Raw genomic sequence first — 25,141 nt, 5'->3', positions numbered from 1 at the left:
TGTATTCTTATGTATTTATTATTTTTAAAGTTAGACTCACCATTTAGTTTATATATTGGTTATTGATTGTTAAATAACCCAAAGCATCAAAGAAAGGAAACTTTTTAGAAATAAAGTTGCTACTTTAAATACTAATTAAGATTGCTATATTTGTAGGTATTCTGGTTTCTTCTAAAAGTAACTCTCTTCTTCAGGATTTAAAATTATGCCCAATAGAGCCTGACAAGTCTGAATTGGAAAACTCAGGATTTGACAGAATGAGCGAAGAAGAGCTTCTAGCAGCTGTCTTGGAGATAAGTAAGAGAGATGCTTCACCATCTCTGAGTCATGAAGATGATGATAAGCCAACTAGCAGCCCAGATACCGGATTTGCAGAAGATGATATTCAAGAAATGCCAGAAAATCCAGACACTATGGAAACTGAGAAGCCCAGAACAATCACAGAGCTGGGTAGGTTTAATGAAGATTAAACCTCTGTGAAACAAAACATAACTCTTTCAAAGTTTTGTAGTGACAAATGACCTCCAAATAACGGGAGATAAATAGAAAAATTAGCTGAGCATGGTGGCGTGTGACCCTAATCCCAGCTACTTGGGAGGCTGAGGCAGGAGAATTCGCTTGAACCAGGAGGCGGAGGTTGCAGTGAGCCAAGATTGCACCACTGCACTCCAGCCTGGGCGACAGAGTGAGACTCCTTCTCAGATAAAAACAGATAAAGGGAGGTGAAGTGGATCTGTATATAACAGGGTTGATGGCATTTTCATTCTGTATTATAAAAAGCTTTGAAAAATGAGAAGCAAATATTGTGACTAGTACACAGATACTAGTGGTAAAGTATGCCATATCCCTTTAGGTATACATCACTAGTAAAACTAGCCTTCTTATGTGCATTTAATATATGTTTGTGTCAGTTCTGAGGTGCTTTTCTCACCACTGCTATTTCAGAAATTCATATAATTCTTTCATTTTCCTATATCTGAATTTACACCAGGTGTTAGGGTATAAATAATTCAAGTTCTCCATTCCCTGCACAATGCATTGCTTTTTCTATGTTTAGATGTATTTAGATACACAACTACTTACCATTGTGTTACAGTTGCCTACAGTACTCAGTACAGTAACATGCTGTACAGGTTTATAGCCCAGGAGCAATAAGCTATGCCATGTAGCCTAGATGTATAGTCAGCTATACCATCTAGGTTTGTGTTAAATATACTCGAAGATGTTCGCACAAAGACGAAATCACTTAACCATGCAATTTCTTAGAATGTATCTTCATCATTAAGCAACACATGACTGTACATAAAATGCTATACTATTTTTTTGGTAATTTTTACTCATTTTTTGTTATCTAAAGCTATCAGTGGGAACAACAGAGCTGAGCTATCCTGCCTTGTACTGTGGGTATTTTGAAATTTTTAGGTAGATAACTTTTACTATCTTTTCCTGTGACCAGTTCAAATTTTTCTCTCTTGATAGCCCCAAGATCTAGACAACTATATATTGCTAATGTGTTTCAGGTACACCAACCATAGGATTTTGGAAATGAAGAGAATACTAGAATATCAGGAAATTATTTTCTACATTCTCATAGTTGGAACCTCTTCAATTATGAATTATTTTGCATGCAAGTAAAATAAGAATTAGTATATCCCCATTTAACTGGGAGCAAAAACGTGATGGTTTTTATACACAGGCATTACTTTTTTCCTTCTTGATACAAGTATCATTATGCAGTCCCCTTACTACATTTATAATCACTGCCCTTAGGTATCCCTGGTTAATATTAGTGCTTTTGTCCCTTCCTGATTTATTTCCTGCTTTCTGCTCTCCTTTTCAGTTCTTTGCCCAGTCCTATAACTTCCTAAAATTAACAAAGGGACAGCTACAGGAAGAGGTAATATGTGGCAATGTCCTATATCATGCACTTCAAGGGAGCTACAGTTTTTATAGCCTGAAAGGAGACAAAGTAGTTGGAAATGGCAGTGGGTAGTAAAGAGGAAACCCACCCTGTCTCCAGGCTCTGGGGTATGGGGAAAAAACAGCCTGTACTTAAAAGAACACTAGAAAAATCCATAATGGGAGGCTTTAGAAGAAAAACTGGCCCTGACTAAAGACTAAAGAGACCTGACAACCAAATGTAGTGAGTAACCTTAGGAGTCTAGGTTAGAAAAAATTCTACAAAAAATATTTTGGAAACAACTGGAGAAATGAGAATGTGGGCTATATATTGGAATTATAAATAGAATTACTGTTAATATTCTTAGATGTGTGATAATTGTTATGTAGGAAAATGTGCTTTTAATTAAGAGATTCAGGCTGGGCTGGGTACAGTGGCTCATGCCTGTAATCCCAGCACTTTGGGAGGCTGAGGTGGGTGAATCACCTGAGATCAGGAGGTCAAGACCAACTTGACCAACATGGTGAAACCCCATCTCTACCAAAAATACAAAATTAGCCGGGTGTGATGTTGCATGCCTGTAATCCCAGCTACTTGGGAGGCTGAGGCAGAAGAATTGCCTGAACCCAGGAGGTGGAGGAGGTTGCAGTGAGCCGATATTGCACCATTGTACTTCATCCTGGGCAACAAGAGCAAAACTCTGTCTCAAAAAAAAAAAAGAGAGAGATTCAGGCTGACGTGCTTTGGGGTAAAGTATTATAATATCTGCAATTACAGTGTATTCACATGGCTCCATAGAAAAGAAAAGTGTGAGTGTGTGTATATACACACTCAGTCTCCAAAGACAGCATCTAGTGAACCGTGGCTACCAGTATGCATACTCTTGTGTAGACCTCTTCACAGTGAATTTGGGAAGGCTATGTGAGTGCAATAAAATGTGATTGAACTGATTGTGTGCCAAGTTCGTGATTAAACATTAAGATGGCCTGGCAACTTCCCCTTTTGTGCTTTTGGGAACCCTAAGCTGCTACGTAAGAAGTTTGGCTGCCCTGCTGGAGAGATCACATTGCGAAGGAAAGACTCTTGAGATCACCAAAAGAAAGAGGATATCTAGCCATCCCAGCTAATCTTTCTTTTTTTTTTTTTTTTTTTCCCTGGGGCGGACCAGGTCTCTCTCTGTCACCCAGGCTGGAGTGCAGTGGCATGATCTCAGCTCACTGCAACCTCTGCCTCCCAGGTTCAAGTGATTCTCCTGCCTCAGCCTCCCGAGTAGCTGGGATTACAGGCGCCCGCCACCACACCCAGCTAATTTTCTTGTGTGTTTTTAATAGAGATGGGGATTCACCATGTTGGCCAGGCTGGTCTCGAACTCCTGACCTCAGGTGATCCACCTGCCTCAGCCTCCCAAAGTGCTAGGATTACAGGCATGAGCCACCACGCCCAGCCCCAGCTGATCTTTCTAACCAACACCACAAAGGTGCCAAGGGAAAAAAAAAAAATCAAGGGAGACATGTTTTTTGGCCTGAGCAATTGGATAGATAATGGTACCATTTGCTGATATGAGGAAGGCACAGTTGGTGGGACAAGGGAGGAATAAAAATTAAACAGGCAAATGGAGATTTCACCTAGGCATTTCAATATACAAGTTTAAAGCTCAGGGAAGAAATTCAGACTAGAGATATGAATTTGATATTTCATCAGTTTGTGAGGCTATAGTAACACTTGAGATCACTTAGAGAGCTTAAGTAGAAAAGACAGTCCAAAGAAGTGTCATGATCACTTTCTTTCAGCAGCCTGTTTTCTCAGTTTCTGATCTTAATTCCAAAAGTCTTTTCTTCTACCCTATTTTGGTTGCCCACTTACAGAAGTCATTACCCTAGACCAGTGCTTCTCAAAGTGTGAACTTAGATCATCAAATATAATCTGTGAACTTCCTGGAAATGCCAATTATCTCCTTCCTCTTTTCTTCTGTCGCAGTAGCCTGACAAAACCCCAACTCCCAACTCAACTAGCTACTTTTTCCATACCTGCACCCAAGCTGGTGAAGATTGCTAAAGAAAATCACAAAACTGTGTTCCGTGGACTTTCCTCAAACTCAGGACTACACTCTTAAATGGGCAGTAAATGCTACTAGTCAGTTTTGTAATACTTTCTTATTTGTTTTCTCAGTCTCCATGATGTCTTCCTGAAATCTGTACTTATTTCTCTCTTTTTCTCCCTCCCTCTCTCCCTCCCTCAAATATGCCAAGGCCATTCTCATCTCAGAGCTTTTGCACTTAAGGTCCTTGAGGGCAGGCACCATCTTGCTTTAATTATCACTATATCCCCAACTTCTACAACAGTGCTTGGCACATAGATTCTCAATAAATATCTGTGACTTAACAGTTGGGCTGTTTTGTGAATCAGCTGAGGAGGGGCAGGAAGGCAAAGTAAGGTTTTACAGTCTCTAGACACTAGCCAGAAGGAATAGTGTGTACAAAGACTCAGAAATGAGAAAGCCCACAGCAAGTTAGTGGACCTAAAAGAAAGTTCAGAATGATCTGCATGACTGGAGCATATTGTTGAAGGGGAAATGCAAAAGATGAGACTAGAGAGCTAAGTAGTCTCTGGTTTTTGCATGGCCTGAAGCCATGTTTAGGAATTTGGACTTTTGTTTCAAAGGCATTAGGAAGTTATTGGATATTTTAAGCAAACAATTATTTGATAAGGATTTATGTTTGAAGAAAAGATCATTCTGGCTACAGAAGTTAGAAAAAAACAGTAATACTTGAGACCTCTTAGGAAATTATTGCAGTAGTCCAAACAAGAAGTTAGTGGTGTCCTAAGCCAAGGTTTTGGCTTGAAAAAAAAAGTTGATGGATTCAAGAGATGCTTAGGAAATAATAATTTATCTTATGTGAGGAGTGAATGAGAGGGAGAAGTCACATATGATCCTCAGATATCTGTCTTTTAAAAGAAACTGTGGAAAATTATCTTATTCACTGAAATATAGAATATCAGGAAGAGAGCGGGTTTCAATTAGGGCGTGGGGAAGAAGCAAACAGTATATTCAGTGGAAGAATGTTGAGTTAAGGCCACACGCAGTGGCTCACACCTGTAATCCCAGCACTTTGGGAGGCTGAGGTGGGCGGATCACGAGGTCAGGAGATCGAGACCATCCTGGCTAACATGGTGAAACCCCATCTCTACTAAAAATACAAAAAATTAGCCAGGCATGGTGGCGGTCGCCTGTAGTCCCAGCTACTTGGGAGGCTGAGGCAGGAGAATGGCAAGAACCCGGGAGGCAGAGCTTGCAGTGAGCCGAGATGGTGCCACTGCACTCCAGCCTGGGTGACAGAGCGAGACTCTGTCTCAAAAAAAAAAAAAAAAGAATGTTGAGTTAAACACATGAATCCCCTTTGATCCATTGTACAGTCCTTAAAAGTGCATTATTATTTCATGGCCATGTTTGTCCCCATAGATTTTTAAATACGTTCTGTATCTGTCTGATAATCTTATCCTGAAGACAAATGTGTATTGACTTTAGCATCTTCAAGCAAATTTCCTTGATCTCCTTTCTAACACATGGATTAGTTACTAGTATAATCCAGGATTGTCTGAGGTACATTGAATCATTGAGTGTTCAAAATTATTGGTTAAGAAAAATTATTCTGTCACGTTTTTGAGTATGTTTTGATAATAAAAATAATAATACTCATTTTATACTCTAAAATAGCAATGTCAACCCCCAAGTCTCCCTTCCACTTGAAATGCTCATCATCAGCTAACTTTGTATATCTCAGTTCCAAATTTCCAAAACAGATAATCTGATTGGTTGAGTCAAATAATCCATTCCCAGTTCAGCAGGCGTAGGTAGGAGGGACAGGCAGGGTCATGTAGACTTCCAAGCTGCCCCTTCTAGGCCATGGGAAGGGTTGTTTCTCCAATAATAGAAGAAAGGAAGAAATTATTGACATCTCTAGGATAATTGTTTTTTGTGTGTTTAATTGGGATTATCTGTAATATAATTTTTCTGAACAATTGGGATTTTTCCACCAAATAAATTCTGAGTCTCTTTTCCTCTTTTAATAAATATTCACTCAGCAATTCAGTACAACTCAAAATGCTAACTAGTTGCTGACTTAGAATCTAAAGCCAGGATGCTGTAAGCTTCAGGGTTACCTGTGCCACAGAGAAATACAGTATTAGGAGCCAGGTGCAGTGTGGCTCACACCTATAATCCCAGCACTTTGGGAGGCCAAGGCAGGTGGATCACCTGAGGTCAGGAGTTCAAGACCAGCCTGGCCAACATGGTGAAACCCTGTCTCTACTAAAAATAAAAAATGAGCTGGGTGTGGTGGCACACGCCTGTAATCCCAGCTACTTGGGAGGCTGAGGCATAAGAATCTCTTGAACCTGGGAGTTGGAGGTTGCAGTGAGCCGAGATTGTGCCACTGTACTCCAGCCTGGCCAACAGAGTGAGAGTCGGTCTCAAAAAATAAAATAAGATAAAATACAGTATTAGGGCAGGTAAAGAGCGTATACAAACTCAATAACAGTATGTATAGCATGAGTATATAAAGGTAATTCTCATTAGCCAGTTAAATACTTCTTGATGAGGAGGTTTACTTTAGTAATGTTTGATATAGTTAACGCTTGTATTTGTATTGAAAATTATTGTGGGCCGGGCATGGTGGCTCAATCCTGTAATCCCAGCACTTTGAGAAGCAAAGGCTGATGGATCACCTGACGTCAGGAGTTCGAGACCAGCCTGACCAACATGGTGAAACCCCGCCTCTACTAAAAATACAAAATTAGCTGGGCATGGTGGTGCATGCTACTTGGGAGGCTGAGGCAGGAGAATCCCAGCTACTTGGGAGGCTGAGGCAGGAGAATTGCTTGAACCCGGGAGGCGGAGGTTGCAATGAGCCACAATCATGCCCTTGCACTCCAGTCTGGGCAACAAGAGCGAAACTCCATCTCAAAAAATAATAATAATACAAAAATTATGAAATGGCCGGGTATGGTGGCTCATGCCTGTTAATCCCAGCACTTTGGGAGGCCGAGATGGGCGGATCACTTGAGGTCAGGAGTTCGAGACCAGCTTGGCCAGCATGGTGAAACCCCATCTCTACCAAAAATATAAAAAATTAGCCAGGTGTGGTGGTGCACACCTGTAATCCCAGCTACTCGGAAGGCTGAGGCAGGAGAATCGCTTGAACCTAGAAGGTGGAGGTTGCAGTGAGCGGATATTGTGCCACTGCACTCCACCCTGGGCGACAGAGCAAGACTCAGTCTTAAAAAACAAAAAAACAAAAAAAACATGAAATGTTATTGCTCTAACAATTCAGATAACCAGAAAAAAATCATAACTATTCTGTTTATTTTAGCTAGCCGTAGTCTAGAAATTGAGAAGGAACAGGCCGGGAGGGGTGGCTCACGCCTATAATCCCAGCACTTTGGGATGCCAAGGCAGGTGGATCACCTGAGATCAGGAGTTCAAGACCAGTCTGGCCAACATGGTGAAACTCTATCTCTACTAAAAAATACAAAAATTAGGCCAGGCACGGTGGCTCACGCCTGTAATCCCAGCACTTTGGGAGGCTGAGGTGGGCGGATCACGAGGTCAGGAGTTCGAGACCAGACTGACCAAGATGGTGAAACCCCGTCTCTACTAAAAATACAAAAATTAGCCGGGCGTGGTGGCGTGCACCTGTAATCCCAGCTACGCGGAAGGCTGAAGCAGGAGAATCGCTGGAACCCTAGAGGCAAAGGTTGCAGTGAGCCGAGATCGCGCCACTGCACTCCAGCCTGAGCAACAGAGCGAAACTCCATCTCAAAAAAAAAATATATAGATAGATAGATAGATAGAGATTAGCCGGGCATGGTGGCGGGCGCCTGTAGTCCCAGCTACTCAGGAGTCTGTGGCGGGAGAATTGCTTGAAAGAGGTGGAGGTTGCAGTGAGCCACTGCACTCCAGCCTGGGCAGGGGGAGGGGGAAGGGAGGAGGGGGGAGGGGATTTCTTACCTTCCTGAATGTTTTAAACACAGACTGTATATTGCCATACACTCTTTTGATTTAGATATATACAATGCTTGTTTGATTATTAATGTTTAAACACATGTTCAACATACAGTGTAATAAATGGGGAAAATCGGCGAGGCACAGTGGCTCACACCTGTAATCTCAGCATTTTGGGAGCCCAAGGCAGGCAGATCACCTGAGGTCAGGAGTTTGAGAGCAGCCTGGCCAATGTGATGAAACCTCATCTCTACTAAAACAAAAATTCCGTTAGGTGTGATGGCGTGCACCTGTAATCCCAGCTGCTTGGTGGCTGAGGCATGAGAATTGCTTGAACCCGGGAGGCAGAGAATGCAGTGAGCCGAGATAGTGCCACTGGACTCCAGCCTGGGTGAGAGAGCAAGACACTGTCCCCAAAAAATAAAAAAAAGAATGGGGAAAATCTCAATAGTAGCTTGATCATTTTGGCCTAATTCTTACTTCATTTGCTCTAAAAATATTTTATTTCCAGTACTTGGTCAAGTGACACTATGACCTATGGCTGTTTTTTCTTCCCCATCTTTACATAGTGTGTTTCTGATGATTAATTAACTTTTAGAACCATCACTGTAGATCATTTGTTCTCAAACAAGAACAATTTTGCCTTCCAGAGGACATATAGTAGTGTCTGTCATTTTTGGTTATCACAACTGTAGAGGGTGGATGCTACTGATATCTAGTAGGTAGAGGCCAGAAACACTGCTAAACGTTCTACAATGCACAGGACATACTCTTCTCCTCTCGCCCCAACAAAAGCTTGTCCCACCCAAAATGTCAATAGCTCTAGGTTGATCAACCCTGACGTAGATCTAGTAAGGTGAAATTGTATGTCCTAAGCAAATTATAGATGAAATTAGGGTAAATTGCTTTATGAACAGTAGGTGTCACTCTAGTTCAGAAATTTCCATTTATTAGGATTTTCCAAATTAATGTTATGTTCTGCTTCCTCAGATCCTGCCAGTTTTACTGAGATAACTAAAGACTGTGATGAGAATAAAGAAAACAAAACTCCAGAAGGATCTCAGGGAGAAGTTGATTGGCTCCAGCAGTATGATATGGAGCGTGAAAGGGAAGAGCAAGAGCTTCAGCAGGCACTGGCTCAGAGCCTTCAAGAGCAAGTAAGAGATATTTATATTGCTACTTTCTCTGTACTTACCTTTCCTGAGAAATATAATAATAATAACTAATGTGTTGAGCACTTACTATGTGTCAGACATTGTTTCAGATGATTTACATAGAGTAAGTCATTGGGGAAAAAAAAGACTTGTTTGAGGCAGGGTTTGGTGGTTCATGCCTGTAATCTCAGTACTTTGGGAGGCTGAGGCGGACGGATCACTTGAGGCCAGGAGTTTGAGACCAGCCTAGCCAACATGACAAAACCCCATCTACTAAAAATATAAAACTTAGCCAGGCATGGTGGCACACACCTGTAGTCCCAGCTACTCAGAAGGCTGAGGCAGGAGAATCGCTTGAACCCAGGAGGCAGAGGTTGCAGTGAGCTGAGATCACGCCACTGCACTCCAGCCTGGGTTTGAAACAGGTACGTGGGTAGTGTTTCTTTTTTTGAAAATCCAAATGCAATAAAATGTATTGTTGGTTACCTTTCATAACTATAATTCATTGCTTGCTAAAACAGGATGGGATATTATAGATTATTCCTAGTCCAAATTTATTTTTTTCTTTTCTTTTTATTTTCTATTTTAATTTTTTAGAGACAGAGCCTTGTTATGTTGCCCAGGCTGGTTTTGAACTCCTGGACTGAAGCAGTCCTCCCCTTTTGGCCTCCTAAAGTGCTAGGACTACAGATGTGAGCCACCATGCCTGGCTTCCCAGTCCAGCATTATTTTGCAAGCTGTAGAAACAACCAGTATAACACCATGATTTTATAATTGTATTTGAAGGCAATGTATTTGTTTTGGTTATTTTCTAAGAATATAAATTTTTTATGAATTATTTGAACATAGAATTATCACAAATATTTTCTAAAATCTAATTTTCAGATTTTAGTATTAGAACATTTATCTGCCTTCCTGTTTATTTATTGAGATAGGGTCTTGCTCAGTTGCCCAGGCTGGAACGTAGTGGCTTGATCATTCCTCACTGCAGCCTCAAACTCTGAGCTCAAGCAATTCTCCTGCCTAGACCTCTCAAGTACATGGGACCACAGGAGCATCCACCATGCCCGGCTTATTTTTTTATTTTTAGTAAAGACAGTGTCTCACTGTTGCCCAGGCTGGTCTCAAACTCCTGGGCTTAAGCAGTCCTCCCACCACAACCTCCCAAAGTGCTGGGATTATAGGCATGAGCTATTTGCCCCCAGCCCTTGCTCTCTATGTAGTAACCTATTCTTCAATGTTCAGTTTATGCCATTTGTTTTCCAGTATTACAGTCACCTGAAATATCAGATTTATAGGCAACAGGATCTGACTTACAGGTCTGATTTTTCATAGTTATCTAATCCTGTGCAATCCAAGTCATGTTAGTAAAAATTTACCAAGACTCCCTAGAATGAATGGGTAGGTTTAGTACTTGTTTGAGGCCTGCTTTGGGTTCATCAGATAATCAGATTAAGAAATCTAAGCTGGGCACTGTGGCTCACGCCTGTAATCCCAGCACTTTGGGAGGCCAAGGTGGGTGGATCCCTTAAGGCTAGGAGTTCTAGACCAGCCTGGCCAAAATGGTGACACTCTGTCTCTGCTAAAAATACAAAAATTAACCTGCTGTGGTGGCGTGCGCCTGTATTCTCAGCTAGTAAGGAGGCTGAGGCACAAGAATCGCTTGAACCCAGGAGGTGGAGGTTGCAGTGGGCCAAGATCACGCTACTGCTGTACTTCTGCCTTGGCTATAGAGCAAGACTCTGTCTCAAAAAAAAAAAAAAGAAATCTAATTTCTCTAGATCAGTGGTTCTTAATCTTAACTGCACATTCAAATTTACTGGGGAGCTTTAAAAATACTGGAGTGGGCTGGGTATGGTGGCTCATGCCTGTAATTCCAGCACTTTGGGAGGCTGAGGCAGGCAGATTGCAAGATCAAGAGATCGAGACCATCCTGGCCAACATGGTGAAACCCCATCTCTACTAAAAATACAAAAAAAATTAACTGGGTGTGGTGGCACGCACCTGTAGTCCCAGCCACCCGGGAGGCTGAGACAGGAGAATTGCTTGAACCTGGGAGGTAGAGGATGCAGTGAGCCGAGATCGTGCCACTGCCCTCCAGCCTGCCAACAGAGCAAGATTCTCTCTCAAAAAAAAAAAAAAATCTTAAAAAATACTGGAGTGGGCCGGGCGCAGTGGCTCACACTTGTAATCCCAGCACTTTGGGAAGCCGAGGTGGGCGGATCACAAGGTCAGGAGATTGAGACCACCCTGGCTAACACGGTGAAACCCCATCTCTACTAAAAATACAAAAAATTAGCTGGACGTGGTGGCGGGCGCCTGTAGTCCCAGCTACTCGGGAGGCTGAGGCGGGAGAATGGCGTGAACCCAGGAGGCGGAGCTTGCATTGAGCCGAGATCACACCACTGCACTCCAGCCTGGGGGACAGAGCGAGACTCCGTCTCAAAAAAAAAAAAAAAAAAAAAAAAGTAAAGAACTTCCCCACATTCCTCAAAAGGTAATATTCCAAACATCCATAAGGTTATAGAAAGCATTCTTAGCAAATGCTTCCAGAGAAACTGATTTTATCCTCATTAAGTAAGTTTAATCAGTACCTCTTTAAATACCTTAGTTTTTGTTCTTTTCCCTTTAGGAGGCTTGGGAACAGAAAGAAGATGATGACCTCAAAAGAGCTACCGAGTTAAGTCTTCAAGGTGTGGAGATCATTTTAATTACATTTTTTTAATGGTAAAATTACCATTCACACATAGAAGAACATATAAAGAAAGTGTGTGTGTGTGTGTGTGTGTGTGTGTGTTTATTGTAGGGGAGAGCCTCTCACTCTGTCACCCAGGCTGGAGTGCAGTGGTGCAATCTTGGCTCACTGCAACCTCCACGTCCTGGGTACAAGCAATTCTCATGCCTCAGCCTCCCGAGTAGCTGGAATTAGCGGTTGTGCCACCACACCCAGCTAATTTTTGTATTTTCAGTAGAGACGGGGTTTCACCATGTTGGCCAAGGCTGGTCTTGAACTCCTGGCTTCAAGTGATCCACCCTCCTCAGCCTCCCAAAGTGCCGAGATTACAAGCTAAAATGTGTTTTTTGATAACAAATTTGAATACCTCCCAGGTAAAGAAATAGAACCTTAGAAGTAACCTTTATATCTCTCCTTTTTGTCTTCCTCCCAGAGGAAACCACTATTCTAACATTTGTATTCATCTTCAGCTTGCTTTTTTCAAAATAATTTTTGTCATCTATACCCATATCTCTAACAATATGTTTTTTAATATTGAAAAATTAGCAAGAGCAATCTATCATCTGTTTAATGAAAGAATTATAATTTTGCCACTGTTACGACTCCTAGAAGAACATAATGTGGCTTCAGTTTCCCCATGAAGTTTCAAGAGCTTATTCTGGGGCAGTCAGTGGGCAGTCATGAGTGAGTGTATTCAGTAGCATAAGGTTCACATGTCGTAGCATTTGGCAGAACTAATATGTGGACCAGGTTTTAGAAGTCCATGAGTTAGGAAGCTGGAAGAAGTAGATGTAGGAATCTGTTTCTCAAACAGCTTTTACCTAATCTTTATTTTATCCCCTCCTTATCCTCCAGTTTCAGAGGTACCTGAAACTTCCTGGTTCCTGGTTCTTCCATGGTCTTCATTTTTTTGGAGACAGGGTCATGCTCTGTTGCCCAGGGGCTGGAGTGCAGAGGCGTGATCTCTGCTCACTGCAACCTCTGCCTCCCGGATTCAAGTGATTCTTGTGCCTCAGCCTCCTGAGTAGCTGGGACTATAGGCGTGCACCACCACACCCAGCTAATTATTTATTTATTTATTTATTTATTTCTTTTTTTGAGACAGAGTTTCACTCTTGTTGCCGAGGCTGGAGTGCAATGGCACAATCTTGGCTCACTGCAAACTCCGCATCCCAGGTTCAAGCAGTTCTCCTGCCTCAGCTTCCCAAGTAGCTGGGATTACAGGCACCCACCACCACATCCAGCTAAATTTTGTATTTTTAGTAGAGATGAGGTTTCACCATGTTGGCCAGGCAGGTCTCGAACTCTTGACCTTAGGTGATCCACCTGCGTTGGCCTCCCAAAGTGTTGGGATTGCAGGTGTGAGCCACTGTGCCCAGGTTCCAGCTAATTTTTTATATTTCATTTTAGTAGAGATGGAGTTTTGGCCTGTTGCCCAGGCTGGTCTCGAACTCCTGATCTCAGGCAATTCACCCACCCGCCTCGGCCTCCCAAAGTCCTAGGATTAGAGGTGTGAGCCACCATGCCTGGCCTAGTTCTTCCATGTCTTCTTGTGTCTTTTGAACATTCAGTGATATAAATTGGATTAGTTTTCAACTTTTCCATTGCTGGCTTGGGGTATGGCTTTGGCTTTCTTAGGTCTGCTGAGTCAGTCACACATGTATTTCCAACTTCCAGAATTTTGAAGCTATATTCTCTTTTCCTGTTCTTCACATTCTTAGATTTTCTTTTTTCTTTTTTTTTTCTTTTGAGATGGAGTTTCTCTCTTGTTGCCCAGGCTGGAGTGCAGTGGCGTGATCTTGGCTCACTGCAACTTCTGCCTCCTGAGTTCAAGCGATTCTCCTCCCTCAGCCTCCCAAGTAGCTGGGATTACAGGCATGTGCCACCATGCCCAGCTAATTTTGTATTTTTAGTAGAGGTGGAGTTTACCATGTTGGTCAGGCTGGTCTCCAGCTCCTGACCTCAGGTAATCCACCTGCCTCGGCCTCCCAAAGTGCTGGGATTACAGGTGTGAGCCACCGTGCCTGGCCTCATTCTTAGATATTCATGTGATTGTAAATCACACTATACTGTGATTTTAGTGGAGCTAATTATATATTAAAGCAAATAACCATTTATGTACAAATGCTCCTGGGATTCTTTATTTAACACCATTAGTAAAGATGGATGCTTCCAGTGGACACGTATTATTCAAGAAAATACAGATCTTGTATTTGTTTAGTATATCTTACGTGAAATTTAAGAGTTAAAGGTTGAATTCTCTTTACTTTTTTGGTACGTTTCAAGAAATGATTTTTTTTTTAATTTTTATTTTTTTGAGACAGAGTCTCGCTCTGTCACCAGGCTGGAGTGCAGTGGCGCAATCTCGGCTCACTGCAACCTCCGCCTCCCGGGTTCAAGTGATTCTCCTACCTCAGCTTCCCGAGTAGCTGGGACTACTGGTGTGCGCCACCACACCTGGCTAATTTTTGTATTTTTAGTAGAGAAGGAGTTTTACCATGTTGGCTAGGATGGTCTTGATCTCTTGACCTTGTGATCCGCCCACCTCAGCCTCCCAAAGTGCTGAGATTACAGGCATAAGCCACCACACTCGGCCAAGAAATGATTTAATACAAAGAAAAAAAGAACATTGACCTTTTTATAATCCTTTTTCTGTGAGGATAATTTATGTTTGCTAATGACACCAAGTACTTGAAATCTAACATATATAGCTTATATCATATAGAATTTAGTGAAATTGGATTATATGTAAAATTATTTTCTAGTTTTATGCCTTTCTTATAAGGGTTAGATCCCTTTATCATATAAATATATTTAAAAGAAAAAGAGCGTTTCTTTTACAGATACCATGTCTCCCGTGTTCCCCACAGTGGGCTGAGCGTGTTGGACCGTCATATTATGTTTTATGTTTTCTTAGAATGATAAAATGTGTACCTCAAACTATTTTATCTTTCTAATTATATCTGTTATGTCTATTCCAAGAACTTTTTTTTGGGGGGGGACAGAGTTTTGCTCTTGTTGCCCAGGCTGGAGTACAATGGTGCAATCTCAGGTCATTGCAATCTCTGCCTCCTGGGTTCAAGAAACTCTCCTGCCTCAGCCTCCCAAGTAGCTGGGATTACAGGCATTAGCCACCACTCCTGGCTAATTTTTTTTTTTTTTTTTTTTTTTTTTTTTTTTTTTGGTATTTTTAGTAGAGATGGAGTTTCTCTACCCCATCTCTGACCATGTTGGTCAGGCTGGTCTCGAACTCCTGACCTCAGGTGATCCACCTGTCTCGGCCTCCCAAAGTTTTGGGATTACAGGTGTGAGCCACCACGTCCATTCTATTCCAAGAACTTTTGTAAGATTTTGTCTTTGTATTTTTCAGAGTTTAACAACTCCTTTGTGGATGCATTGGGTTCTGATGAGGACTCTGGAAATGAGGATGTTTTTGATATGGAGTACACAGAAGCTGAAGCTGAGGAACTGAAAAGAAATGCTGAGGTAATTGTTTTCATTCCTGAGTACAGTTGGTCAAATTCAGTGTCACTCTTCCTGCTCTTTACTTCAAAGGCCCCACTTTCAGTGTCCACTGCAGGTTCATTTTGGCCCTTTCAGTAGCCATTAGATGGTCTCATTTTCTCTTGTCATTTGCTGTTCATTTTTCACATACAAGATTTAAAAAAAAAAAAAAAAAAAAACAGGAATACATCCTGACCACTTTACATGCATGTTAGGTAAGAACTCAGTAAAGGCATGTGTGTATTAAATTACCTTTAGTTGGCCGGGCATGGTGGCTCACGCCTGTAATCCCAGCACTTTGGGAGGCTGGGGCAGGTGGATCACCTGAGGTCAGGAGTTCGAGACCAGCCTGACCAACATGGTGAAACCCTGTCTCTACTAAAAATGCAAAAATTAGCTGTGCGTGGTGACACACGCCTGTAATCCCAGCTATTTGGGAGGCTGAGGCAGGAGAATCACCTGAACCTGGGAGGAGGAGGAGGTTGCAGTGAGCCAAGATTGTGCCATTGTACTCCAGCCTGGGCAACAAGAGCGAAACTCCATCTCGGGGGGAAAAAATTACCTTTAGTTACACTGAATAACTGTATCATCTTTATAATTAAATACCAAAAACGGTTGTTGCTCACTGAAAACTATTGAATTGGTGATGTTAATTAGGGCACATTGAACTGTTTTTTTTTTTTTTAACCCTTTTTCCCCCCTTAAATAATTGCTTTTTCTCCTCAAATTTTGATTATCCAGGATCCTACCATCCTAACACAATTACTCTCAGCACTTTGACATATTTCTTTGTTATTCTCACCTCCATGTATACTTTTTAAAAAGTCGTAAGTATAGTTTTTATTTCATTTGCTTTTTTGTTCTAGAGACAGAGTCTCACTGTGTTGCCCAGGCTGGCTTCAGACTCCTGGGCTCAAGGGATTTTCCTGCCTCAGCCTTCCAAATGGCTGGAACTAGAGGCACACACTGCCACACCCAGGTTATCCTGTTTGTTAAAGAGTAGTTATTTATAAGCTTATGTTTAACGGCTGTACTATATTGCCTCAAATAAATATCCTACTTATTTAACTTTTAGCTAACACTGAGTATTTGTCTAAGTTGTTTGTAATTTTTCACTATGATAATAAGTTGGGAAACTGTATGCTTATAGCATTTTCCTTATTTTATTTTATTTTATTTTTTTATTTTTTTGAGACAGAGTCTTGCTCTGTCACCCAGGCTGGAGTGCAGTGACACGATCTCAGCTCACTGCAACTTCCTCCACCTCCTGGGCTCAAGCGATTCTTGTGCCTCAGCCACCTGAGTAGCTGGGATTGCAGGCATGAGCCACTATGCCCAGCTAATTTTTGTATTTTTAGTAGAGATGCAATTTCACCATGTTGGCTAGGCCAGTCTCAAATTCTTGGCCTTGAGGGATCCACCCATCTCTGCCTCCCAAAGTATGGGGATTACAGGCCTGAACCACCGCACCTGGCCAAACATAGAGTTGGTTTTTTTTTTTTTTTAGGCAAGGTCTGTCTGTCACCCAGGCTGGAGTGCAGTGGCGTGTGCTCTTGGCTCATGCATTTTCTATATTTTAGAATTTCTCCTTTTATATTCTCCAGAAGTAAATTACTAAATCGAAGTTTATGAACATTTTAAGTTTCTGGTTTACATATAGCCATATTCCTTCCCCCAATTTTTTTTTTCTTTTCTTTTTTCTTTTTTTTTTTTTTGAGACGGAGTCTTGCTCTGTCGCCCAGGCTGGAGTGCAGTGGCCCGATCTCGGCTCACTGCAAGCTCCACCTCCTGGATTCATGCCATTCTCCTGCCTCAGCCTCCCGAGTAGCTGGGACTACAGGCGCCCGCCACCACACCCAGCTAATTTTTTGTGTTTTTTTAGTAGAGACAAGGTTTCACTGTGTTAGCCAGGATGGTCTCAATCTCCTGACCTCGTGATTTGCCCACCTTGGCCTCCCAAAGTGCTGGGATTACAGGCGTGAGCCACCACGCCTGGCCTTCCTTTCCCAAATTTTACCTTATAGTGCTGTCTGCAGTGCATGAATATCACTTTTTCAGTTTTGCTTTATTTTACCAAAAATATTTTAATCATATTTTTTAAAATATAAAAGTTCACTCTGATCCCTACAGCAACATAGCAACTCTTTTTAACATTTTTGTTCTATTGTCCAATGCCTAACTCTTAACGTAACTGTTTTTTAATAGAGTTATAGTTACTATGTGCATTCATATGGGTTTGGAAAAAAGGTTAACATGTTCCTGATCCATGTAGTTTTTTTATATAACTGAACATTATTATATTGAATTGATATACTAACCAGTTAGCTATTATTGGATATATTGTTGGTTCCAGCTTTTCACCAGATAATGCCACAGTAAATAATTCGATACATATACTCTTCTTTTGACTTATTTCCTTAGAATAAATTCTTAGTTGAGGGTGGAATTCTTGGGTCAAAGGGTATGAACAGATTTTTTAATTGATTCTTACTATGCCACATACCAAAGCTTAGCCATGTCAGCTTTGATAATACATTTATATTCAGTGTTTTGCTTTTATTCAAATGAAGACTTAAAAGTTATACCCACTTCTGTTTTCCAGACAGGAAATCTGCCTCATTCGTACCGGCTCATCAGTGTTGTCAGTCACATTGGTAGCACTTCTTCTTCAGGTGAATAGCCATCATGATTTCAGCATTTTATAAATGAACTAGTCAGCATTTGCTCTTTATTATATTGCTCTTTGCCTAGCTTTGTGAAGTGTGTTTTTCTTTTTCTTTCTTTTTTTTTTTTTTTTTTTTGAGATCCAGTCTCACCCTGTTGCCCAGGATGGAGTGTAGTGGCACAATCTCGGCTCACTGCAGCCTCCACCTCCTGGGTCCAAGTGATTCTGCTGTCTCAGTCTCCCAAGTAGCTGGGATTACAGGCATGCACCACCACGCCCAGCTAATTTTTGCATTTTTAGTAGAGATGGGGTTTCACCATATTGGCCAGGCTGGTCTTGAACTCCTGGGATCAAGAGATCCACCCACCTTGGCCTCCCAAAGTGCTGGGATTACAGACGTGAGCGACCATGCCCAGCCCATGAAGTATAAGTTTTTCAAGAAAATCTTTGAAATCTACTTTGATCACACTCAATGTGCATTGTGTTAATAGGTGTAACTGTTTTGATTTCTCAATTCATAAGTGACCTAAATTCCCCTGAACAAAATACATTAATCAAAAATGGTGTACCAGTGTAGCATATGCCTCCTTGATTCTCTGTGTATATACAAATATTTTTTTCTTCTTTTTTCTTTTTTTTTTTTTCAAGAGACAGGGTCTCACTCTGTCACCAGGCTGGAGTGCAGTGGCACCATCATTAGCTTATTGCAGCACTGAATTCCTGGGCTCAGGAGCTCAAGAGATCCTCCTCCCTCAGCCTGCTGAGTAGCTGCGACTACACGTGCGTGCCACCACACCTGACTAATTTTTTTTAAATTTTTTGTATGGACGGGTTCTTGCTTTGTTGCCCAAGCTGGTTTCAAACTCCTGGCCTCAAGCGGTCCTCCTGCCTTGGCCTCCCAAAGTGCTGGGATTATAGGAGTGAGCCACTGTGCCTGGCCTGTATGTTTTTTCAATGGGTTTTAGACACAGTGTTGAGGATAAGGTGAATGTGGTAGCTTTTTTTCTTTCTCAAACTTCCTGCACCTGAGATAAAATCAATGCGTTTTTGTTTATTTTTTTGAGATGGAGTCTCACTCTGTCACCCAGGCTGGAGTGCAGTGGTGCTATCTTGGTTCACTGCAACCTCCACCTCCTGGGTTCAAACAATCCTCCTGCCTCAGCCTCCTGAGTAGCTGGGACTACAGGCGCACGCCACCATGCCTGGCTAATTTTTGTATTTTTAGTAGAGACGGGGCTTCACCATGTTGGTGAGGCTGGTCTCAAACTCCTGACCTCGTGATCCGCCTGCCTCAGCCTCCCAAAGTGCTGGGATTACAGGCGTGAGCCATCGCGCCCAGCTTCAGTATGTTTTTAAAAACCTTGATTTTAAGATGTTATTTGTTTCAGGTCATTACATTAGTGATGTATATGACATTAAGAAGCAAGCGTGGTTTACTTACAATGACCTGGAGGTATCAAAAATCCAAGAGGCTGCCGTGCAGAGTGATCGAGATCGGAGTGGCTACATCTTCTTTTATATGCACAAGTAAGAAACTTTGCCAGATTCTAAATAATGAGTTAGAAATCACCTGAACTCTTTTTTTTTTTTTTTTTCCTTTGAGGATAAAATGTTCCCATCAGTTGATTGGTTGAAAATTTTTGGTTTTTGTCATCTTTGGTTAGGGTCTATCTCTTGATATTTCCTTGTAAGTCCAGAATATTTTCTCTCATAACTCAGCATTAATTGCTCATTACACAGTTGTATCTAGGTATGGAAGTTAAGACAGTTTGTTTTATGATAGAAGATGTCCTGTCATAAATATTTTTGGTCATCCAGTTTTATCAGCTAGAAGATCTGATTTATATGGATGGGAATTACCTAGCATGTTCATTAAAGCTAACTGTTGTCAATTCCCCTCTATTCTTAAAAATCAGCATTCAAAGGGTTAAGATCAAATGAGTGAGCTGCTTTTTAAATAAAATACAGGCATGAAATGGAATTGTGAAGGCCTTATCCATATCAATTTTATTTTACTTTTTCTCCTGCCTATTCTTTGGTTCTGCTTACTAAATTTCCAGTTTTATTTTTTGCTTGTTTTATCTTAAGGGAGATCTTTGATGAGCTGCTGGAAACAGAAAAGAACTCTCAGTCACTTAGCACGGAAGTGGGGAAGACTACCCGTCAGGCCTCGTGAGGAACAAACTCCTGGGTTGGCAGCATGCACTGCATATTTGTTACTGCTGCCCACCTCACCTTTCCTCTGCTGAAGGAGAATTTGGAATTCTACTTGATGCGGGAGCAACAAACAGCTCAGGGCCAAACCAAAAGACAAAAATTGGAGTAACGTAGAATGCTCCATGCTATTTTATGGAAACTTTGGTCTCACATCTGTAGCTGATTATCCTCTTTTTCTCCTATGAGTGGCACTTCTTTTGTCTTAGGAATACATGTTGTAAATATATATCTGTGTATGTGTGTATACACACACACAGACACACACACACACACACGGGATGAATGGAGCCTTAAAGAGTTAGGATGAGCCACCAGAATATGCCTGCTCAAAATTAATAGCACAGCAGTTTGGAGAAGAAATGAAGGTGTCAAAGAGTCCATTCACCTGAGAAATGTGTGAAGACATACTTATCAGTTGGCTTTTAGCTTTTATGTTCCTTGAGTAGTTTCACTCAAGTCTGTAACCTTTTGTGTTTCCTTATTAGTAAAATTCACTGGAAAGCCAGCTCTTCATGTTACACTAATGACAGTTTGTTCTCTTTGCAAGAGAGGGGCATTGCTGTCACCTGACTTGAGGAGCTGTTTTTTTGTTGTTGTCTGCAAATTTCATGAATTTGTGATGTCTTTGCTGTTTACATGCAGTCCCAAGAAATGGATTGTTGGTGCTTTGGAATATGTTACAGTCCCACATTTGATATTTCTTATATACTTTGTTTTCTCTAAGGAGATTTCTTCACACAGTATGTTCATCATATATCATCATCATTATTATGGTGGTAAAGATAGAATCTTTTTTCTTTTTTGTCATTCTGCCATGGAGCAGCATTACCCTAATGGATTGCAACCAAAACTTTAAACAAGTAGAAAGATAATATTTCTCCAATTGGGACTCCCCAGCAGGAATACTTAGGGATAAGGAAGAATGCTAGCATCTCTGTCTCTCAAACATAGGGAGGATAAGAAGAGTGTTCTTCTGGTAAAGCTAAAATTCTGGACCACTGAAGCTAAAAGCCCTATTGCAAGTATGAAATTAAGTACTTGAGCTATAGGACAAACCTTGGGCATTTAACCATTTACTGTCTGGCTTTGCCCTTAAAATAGGGTTGCAATTAAAATGTGATTGGCTTAGGTAATCCCAAGAACTAACAAATAACAAAGGTGCATAATATATTTATCTACTTTTTAGGTGCTCTGAGTTGAGGCAAAGTAGAGCGGCAACATTAAGTGCTATGCTAGTCACTTAGCTGACGTAACCAGCTTGGTTAAGCAGCTTATGAAACCATATAAAGAATTCTTTTGAGGATGGAATTCTGTCCACAAAGTAACTTTGTGAGCCCAGATATCATTAGGATCACACAGAGTTAAATATAGAAAAATGAAACCATCATTGTATTCTTTTGTGTTTTTTCTTTTATTATAAACAAGGGGATTATTCTTTAGTTCTCAGAGGTAGGGACAAAACCACATCAGGTTTTCAGAAGGAAAAAACATTTAAAAACCCACCATCACATGAGAGAATCACTTGAACCCAGGAGGCAGAGGTTGCAGTGAGCTGAGATCGCATCATTGCACTGCAGTCTGAGTGACAAGAGTGAGACTCCATCTCATTAAAAAAAACAAAAAAAACACAAACCATCATCACAGAAGATGCAACATCTTTTCTGAAAGATTGCCTTAAGAGAGCTCTAGTCCTACTCTTGGAACTTGGATGTATTCTAATGTAGTAAACTATTCTAAGTTTTCATTCTTTGAATTATAAATGGCCTCAGCAGTTTTGCTCAACTACTGATAAATGCTTTGCCTCCTACCATCTACCTATATACCTTATTGTAATGAATGTTCCAAAATGGTTGAGTGGTAGAAAACGCCAGAGTAGTTTAGAGCAGAGGAAAATATTTGTTTTAAAACTAGCTTTAAAGTTTTGTTTCATTTCTACCAGGAGCCTCTTTGGTTTGGTTTGATTTTGCTTGGAAATAATTGGTTTTCTTATAAATGAGTGAAGCGGTGATAAAATTCTTTGGCTAGTTATTAATTCTTTTACGTGTCTTTGCATTTGAGAGGCACTGTTAAAAATTATTGGGAGAGATTTAAAGTGCAGGCTGCAATTAAAACATGGAGAAAAGTAGAAATAATGCCGTAAGTCTAGATTGCCTCATGAAGCAGCCTCATTTGAATTGCTTTCATAGCTTTCATGTGTGTATGGTTTAGAAGTACACTTACCTCAGAAACCTGATTTGATCTTCATGTCTTGGGCAGGAGTTGTTGAAAATAGGTTATTGGAATATATAAGTTATCTCACTGCTCATGTACTTACATGTTTGGGACTCAAATTTTACTTGATGTCTGTCCATTCTTGTGGCCCTATCAGCCTTCTCCTTCCTTTACTCCTTTAATCTACTTCTTTGACTACCAGTGGAGATTTCAGCTGGACTATGTTGATGGGGTTTGTTGTTTTTTTTGAGCTGGCTGTATATATTTTAAAATTATAAATAGATAATATATTTTTTTTTGCACATTGTGATCAGTTTGCCCAGAATTGGGGATGGGGCAGTTAGCATGTTGGGGCCAGGAAGGGACAAGTTAGATAAGGACTGAGTGCTTCCGTTGCAGGCAGTTTGCACAATACCTAATTAACCTTCCTATTGAAAATACCAAATGTGTGGTTACATTACTTTAAATGACATTGAATTGGAACTTGATGGCAATTAGTTCTAGATACAACCTTTTGATCTTTGTTGGAATTTTAAGGGAAAAATAAACTAAACTTCATATTTGTTGATTTTAATCCCCTAATAGTACTGAAGGTTGGAAAGTTGCATGCGGCTGGATGCTGTTAATTTCTTTAATAGCCATGACTATAATTTAAGCCTATGAGAAGATAGACTGTTTCATAGGGATATATTCACATGTGTGTGCACACTCATGAGTTTTGTCTCAGCAGGATAGAATAAGCAAATCCATGAACTGGTCTTCTATTAATACTTTGATTCTAAAAATTATTTGTTTACTTGCTATGGTCTGTTCATTCTGGGCCTAACCTTAAAGGCTCAATAACAAATACAACAAATGTAAATATGTTTACATTTTAAGACATATGCAGTGGTTCTTACAGATCAGTTAACTCCAGAAAACAAATGTTAGACTACACATTTATTTTTCTCCTTGATCAAGTGTAAAATTCTGAAACAGAGGCTTTAAAACTTAAAACCTCAGCAAAATAATCCATGAATTTACTGATTCTTCTGTATCGTGTATAGTTACCATTATGTAACTATACACACATACAGCTACGGATATAGTTGTATAATGAAAATTATCTGCAAACACCTAAATTAAAGAGAAAAAAAAAGTAGTTTGTAAACTCATTTGTGATCTACTGAAAAGAGGTTATATTAAAGCAAATAAAAATATTTTCCTTCTCTGTCCTCTGAAATGACTGCAGTAGATACTCTTAGTTATCCCATTTAGGGGGGTTGGAGGGCCTTTTTAATTTAATTGACCCCCCGAGGTGGTCCTTTGTTTTAAACAGGGGGAAACAGCTGGATCTCCAAGTACATATGGATTTTGTATATATAGGAGATTTTTAGAAAAATCAACAACCCAACACCAGATTCAAGTCACATAAAAGTGTTCCAATAAAATGGATGGATGTCTTTTTCCTCCCCATTTTGCTTTATACTGAGTAATGCACTCTTGCAAGTGTATACAAAAACTAAATAGACTTCTGCCCTCCAACATCTTTTTATTGCATTACTTCAAAATCCTAATTTTGTCTCTACTGATATGTCTTATTAACATCTGAAAAAATATATATTTTTTATTGGAAAATTCTAATTTGTTAGGCCTTGAAAGTTTTGTGACAATTATTTTGCTATGTTTCACCACAATCATTCACCTTATGGCATGCTTTGATTACTAGACTTCAGGCGGTCTCATTCATTGTATCATACTTACACACAATTAGTAAGTTGTCTCCATGTGTGCTATATGTCTGAGGTGTATGGAGTTTTTATTTAAAAAGTGTGCCAGTCTGAATATAAGCATTTGATTTTGTAACATTGGACTTTTCTTAAAAGTACAGAGGTTCAAAGTATAGGTATGTCCATTGGCATAAGAATAGAGTGGGTGAGGGTCTGGACCAGGTTCCAGGTTGGTCCAGTCAGATGCCAGAACAAAGAAGAACAGTCAACTAAACTGGTCTACTTCAAAAATAGTGGGCCTGTGTGAAGAGTGAGACCACATGTGGGTGTGCACACCTCTTGTCCCCAGGTTTCCCTCCCTTTGAGCTTTTCTTTCCCTCCCTAACTTCTCTGGCCTATTGTCATTGTTGTTTCTTTAAACTTAAGGAGAGAAAAACAAAAATGAGATTCCTACACTTTGCCTAATTGAGCCACTACCAGGTTTTCTGGCAGCTGTGGCCACATTATTTGTGAGATGATTTTTTTTCTTTATGTTCAGAGTGACTTTTGATTCTGATTCTTTATGTTTTGTATGGAGCGGCACTTTTATCTGTGTTTTAGCAGAACTGTTCCTCTGTATCCTTTACGGTTTTTCTTTGTTTTTGTTTCCTTTTTAAATTATGCATAGAATTTTTTTGTGTGTATGAAATTAAAGCCTTTATTAACCTTCTATTGATTTGACTGTTATTTCTGAAAAGGACACATTCTTGCTGATACTTACAACAACCTGTTCAAAGTTGTGGAAATCACCTTCTGTTGGCTTTCTGACATGGACTTCCTTGCAGCACTGTTACTTCTTAAAAGGAACAGAATGGCAAACCAGTGTCTGGCCGTAGTCCCCATTGATTCCTGTTATTTTCATCTGAGGAGCCTGTGAAGCTTTGCAGAGGCTTCTGGGTAAGTTTGTAAACCTAGCATTGGCCTTCACTAGGCTCTTGCTTTGCCTCATTATTAAGGGTTGGGAGAGGGAGTGAAGTAGCATATGCATTTCATACTTGCCTTTAGGT

General features: G+C 40.6%; 1 protein-coding gene across 12 annotated transcripts in view; it reads left to right on the top strand.

The window, feature by feature from the left end:
- USP37 (ubiquitin specific peptidase 37) overlaps positions 1-24,804 on the top strand; it is a 119,186-nt gene extending 94,382 nt beyond the window's left edge. For all 12 annotated transcript variants that reach the window (XM_055109112.2, XM_055109111.2, XM_055109113.2 and 9 more), the window contains 7 exons: positions 195-450; positions 8,892-9,058; positions 11,688-11,748; positions 15,160-15,275; positions 17,896-17,965; positions 19,347-19,485; positions 20,047-24,804. In XM_055109112.2, coding sequence (XP_054965087.1) covers positions 195-450; positions 8,892-9,058; positions 11,688-11,748; positions 15,160-15,275; positions 17,896-17,965; positions 19,347-19,485; positions 20,047-20,134 — 897 coding nt within the window. In that variant the 3' untranslated portion in view covers positions 20,135-24,804. The remainder of the gene's footprint in view (positions 1-194; positions 451-8,891; positions 9,059-11,687; positions 11,749-15,159; positions 15,276-17,895; positions 17,966-19,346; positions 19,486-20,046) is intronic.
- Positions 24,805-25,141: the final 337 nt, after the last annotated feature.

Source organism: Pan paniscus, chromosome 13 (genome assembly GCF_029289425.2).
Source record: "Pan paniscus chromosome 13, NHGRI_mPanPan1-v2.0_pri, whole genome shotgun sequence".
In the NCBI taxonomy this organism is placed as follows: domain Eukaryota; kingdom Metazoa; phylum Chordata; class Mammalia; order Primates; family Hominidae; genus Pan; species Pan paniscus.
The sequence above is the reverse complement of the archived record's forward strand: the minus strand, read 5'-3'. Positions and strand labels throughout refer to the sequence as shown.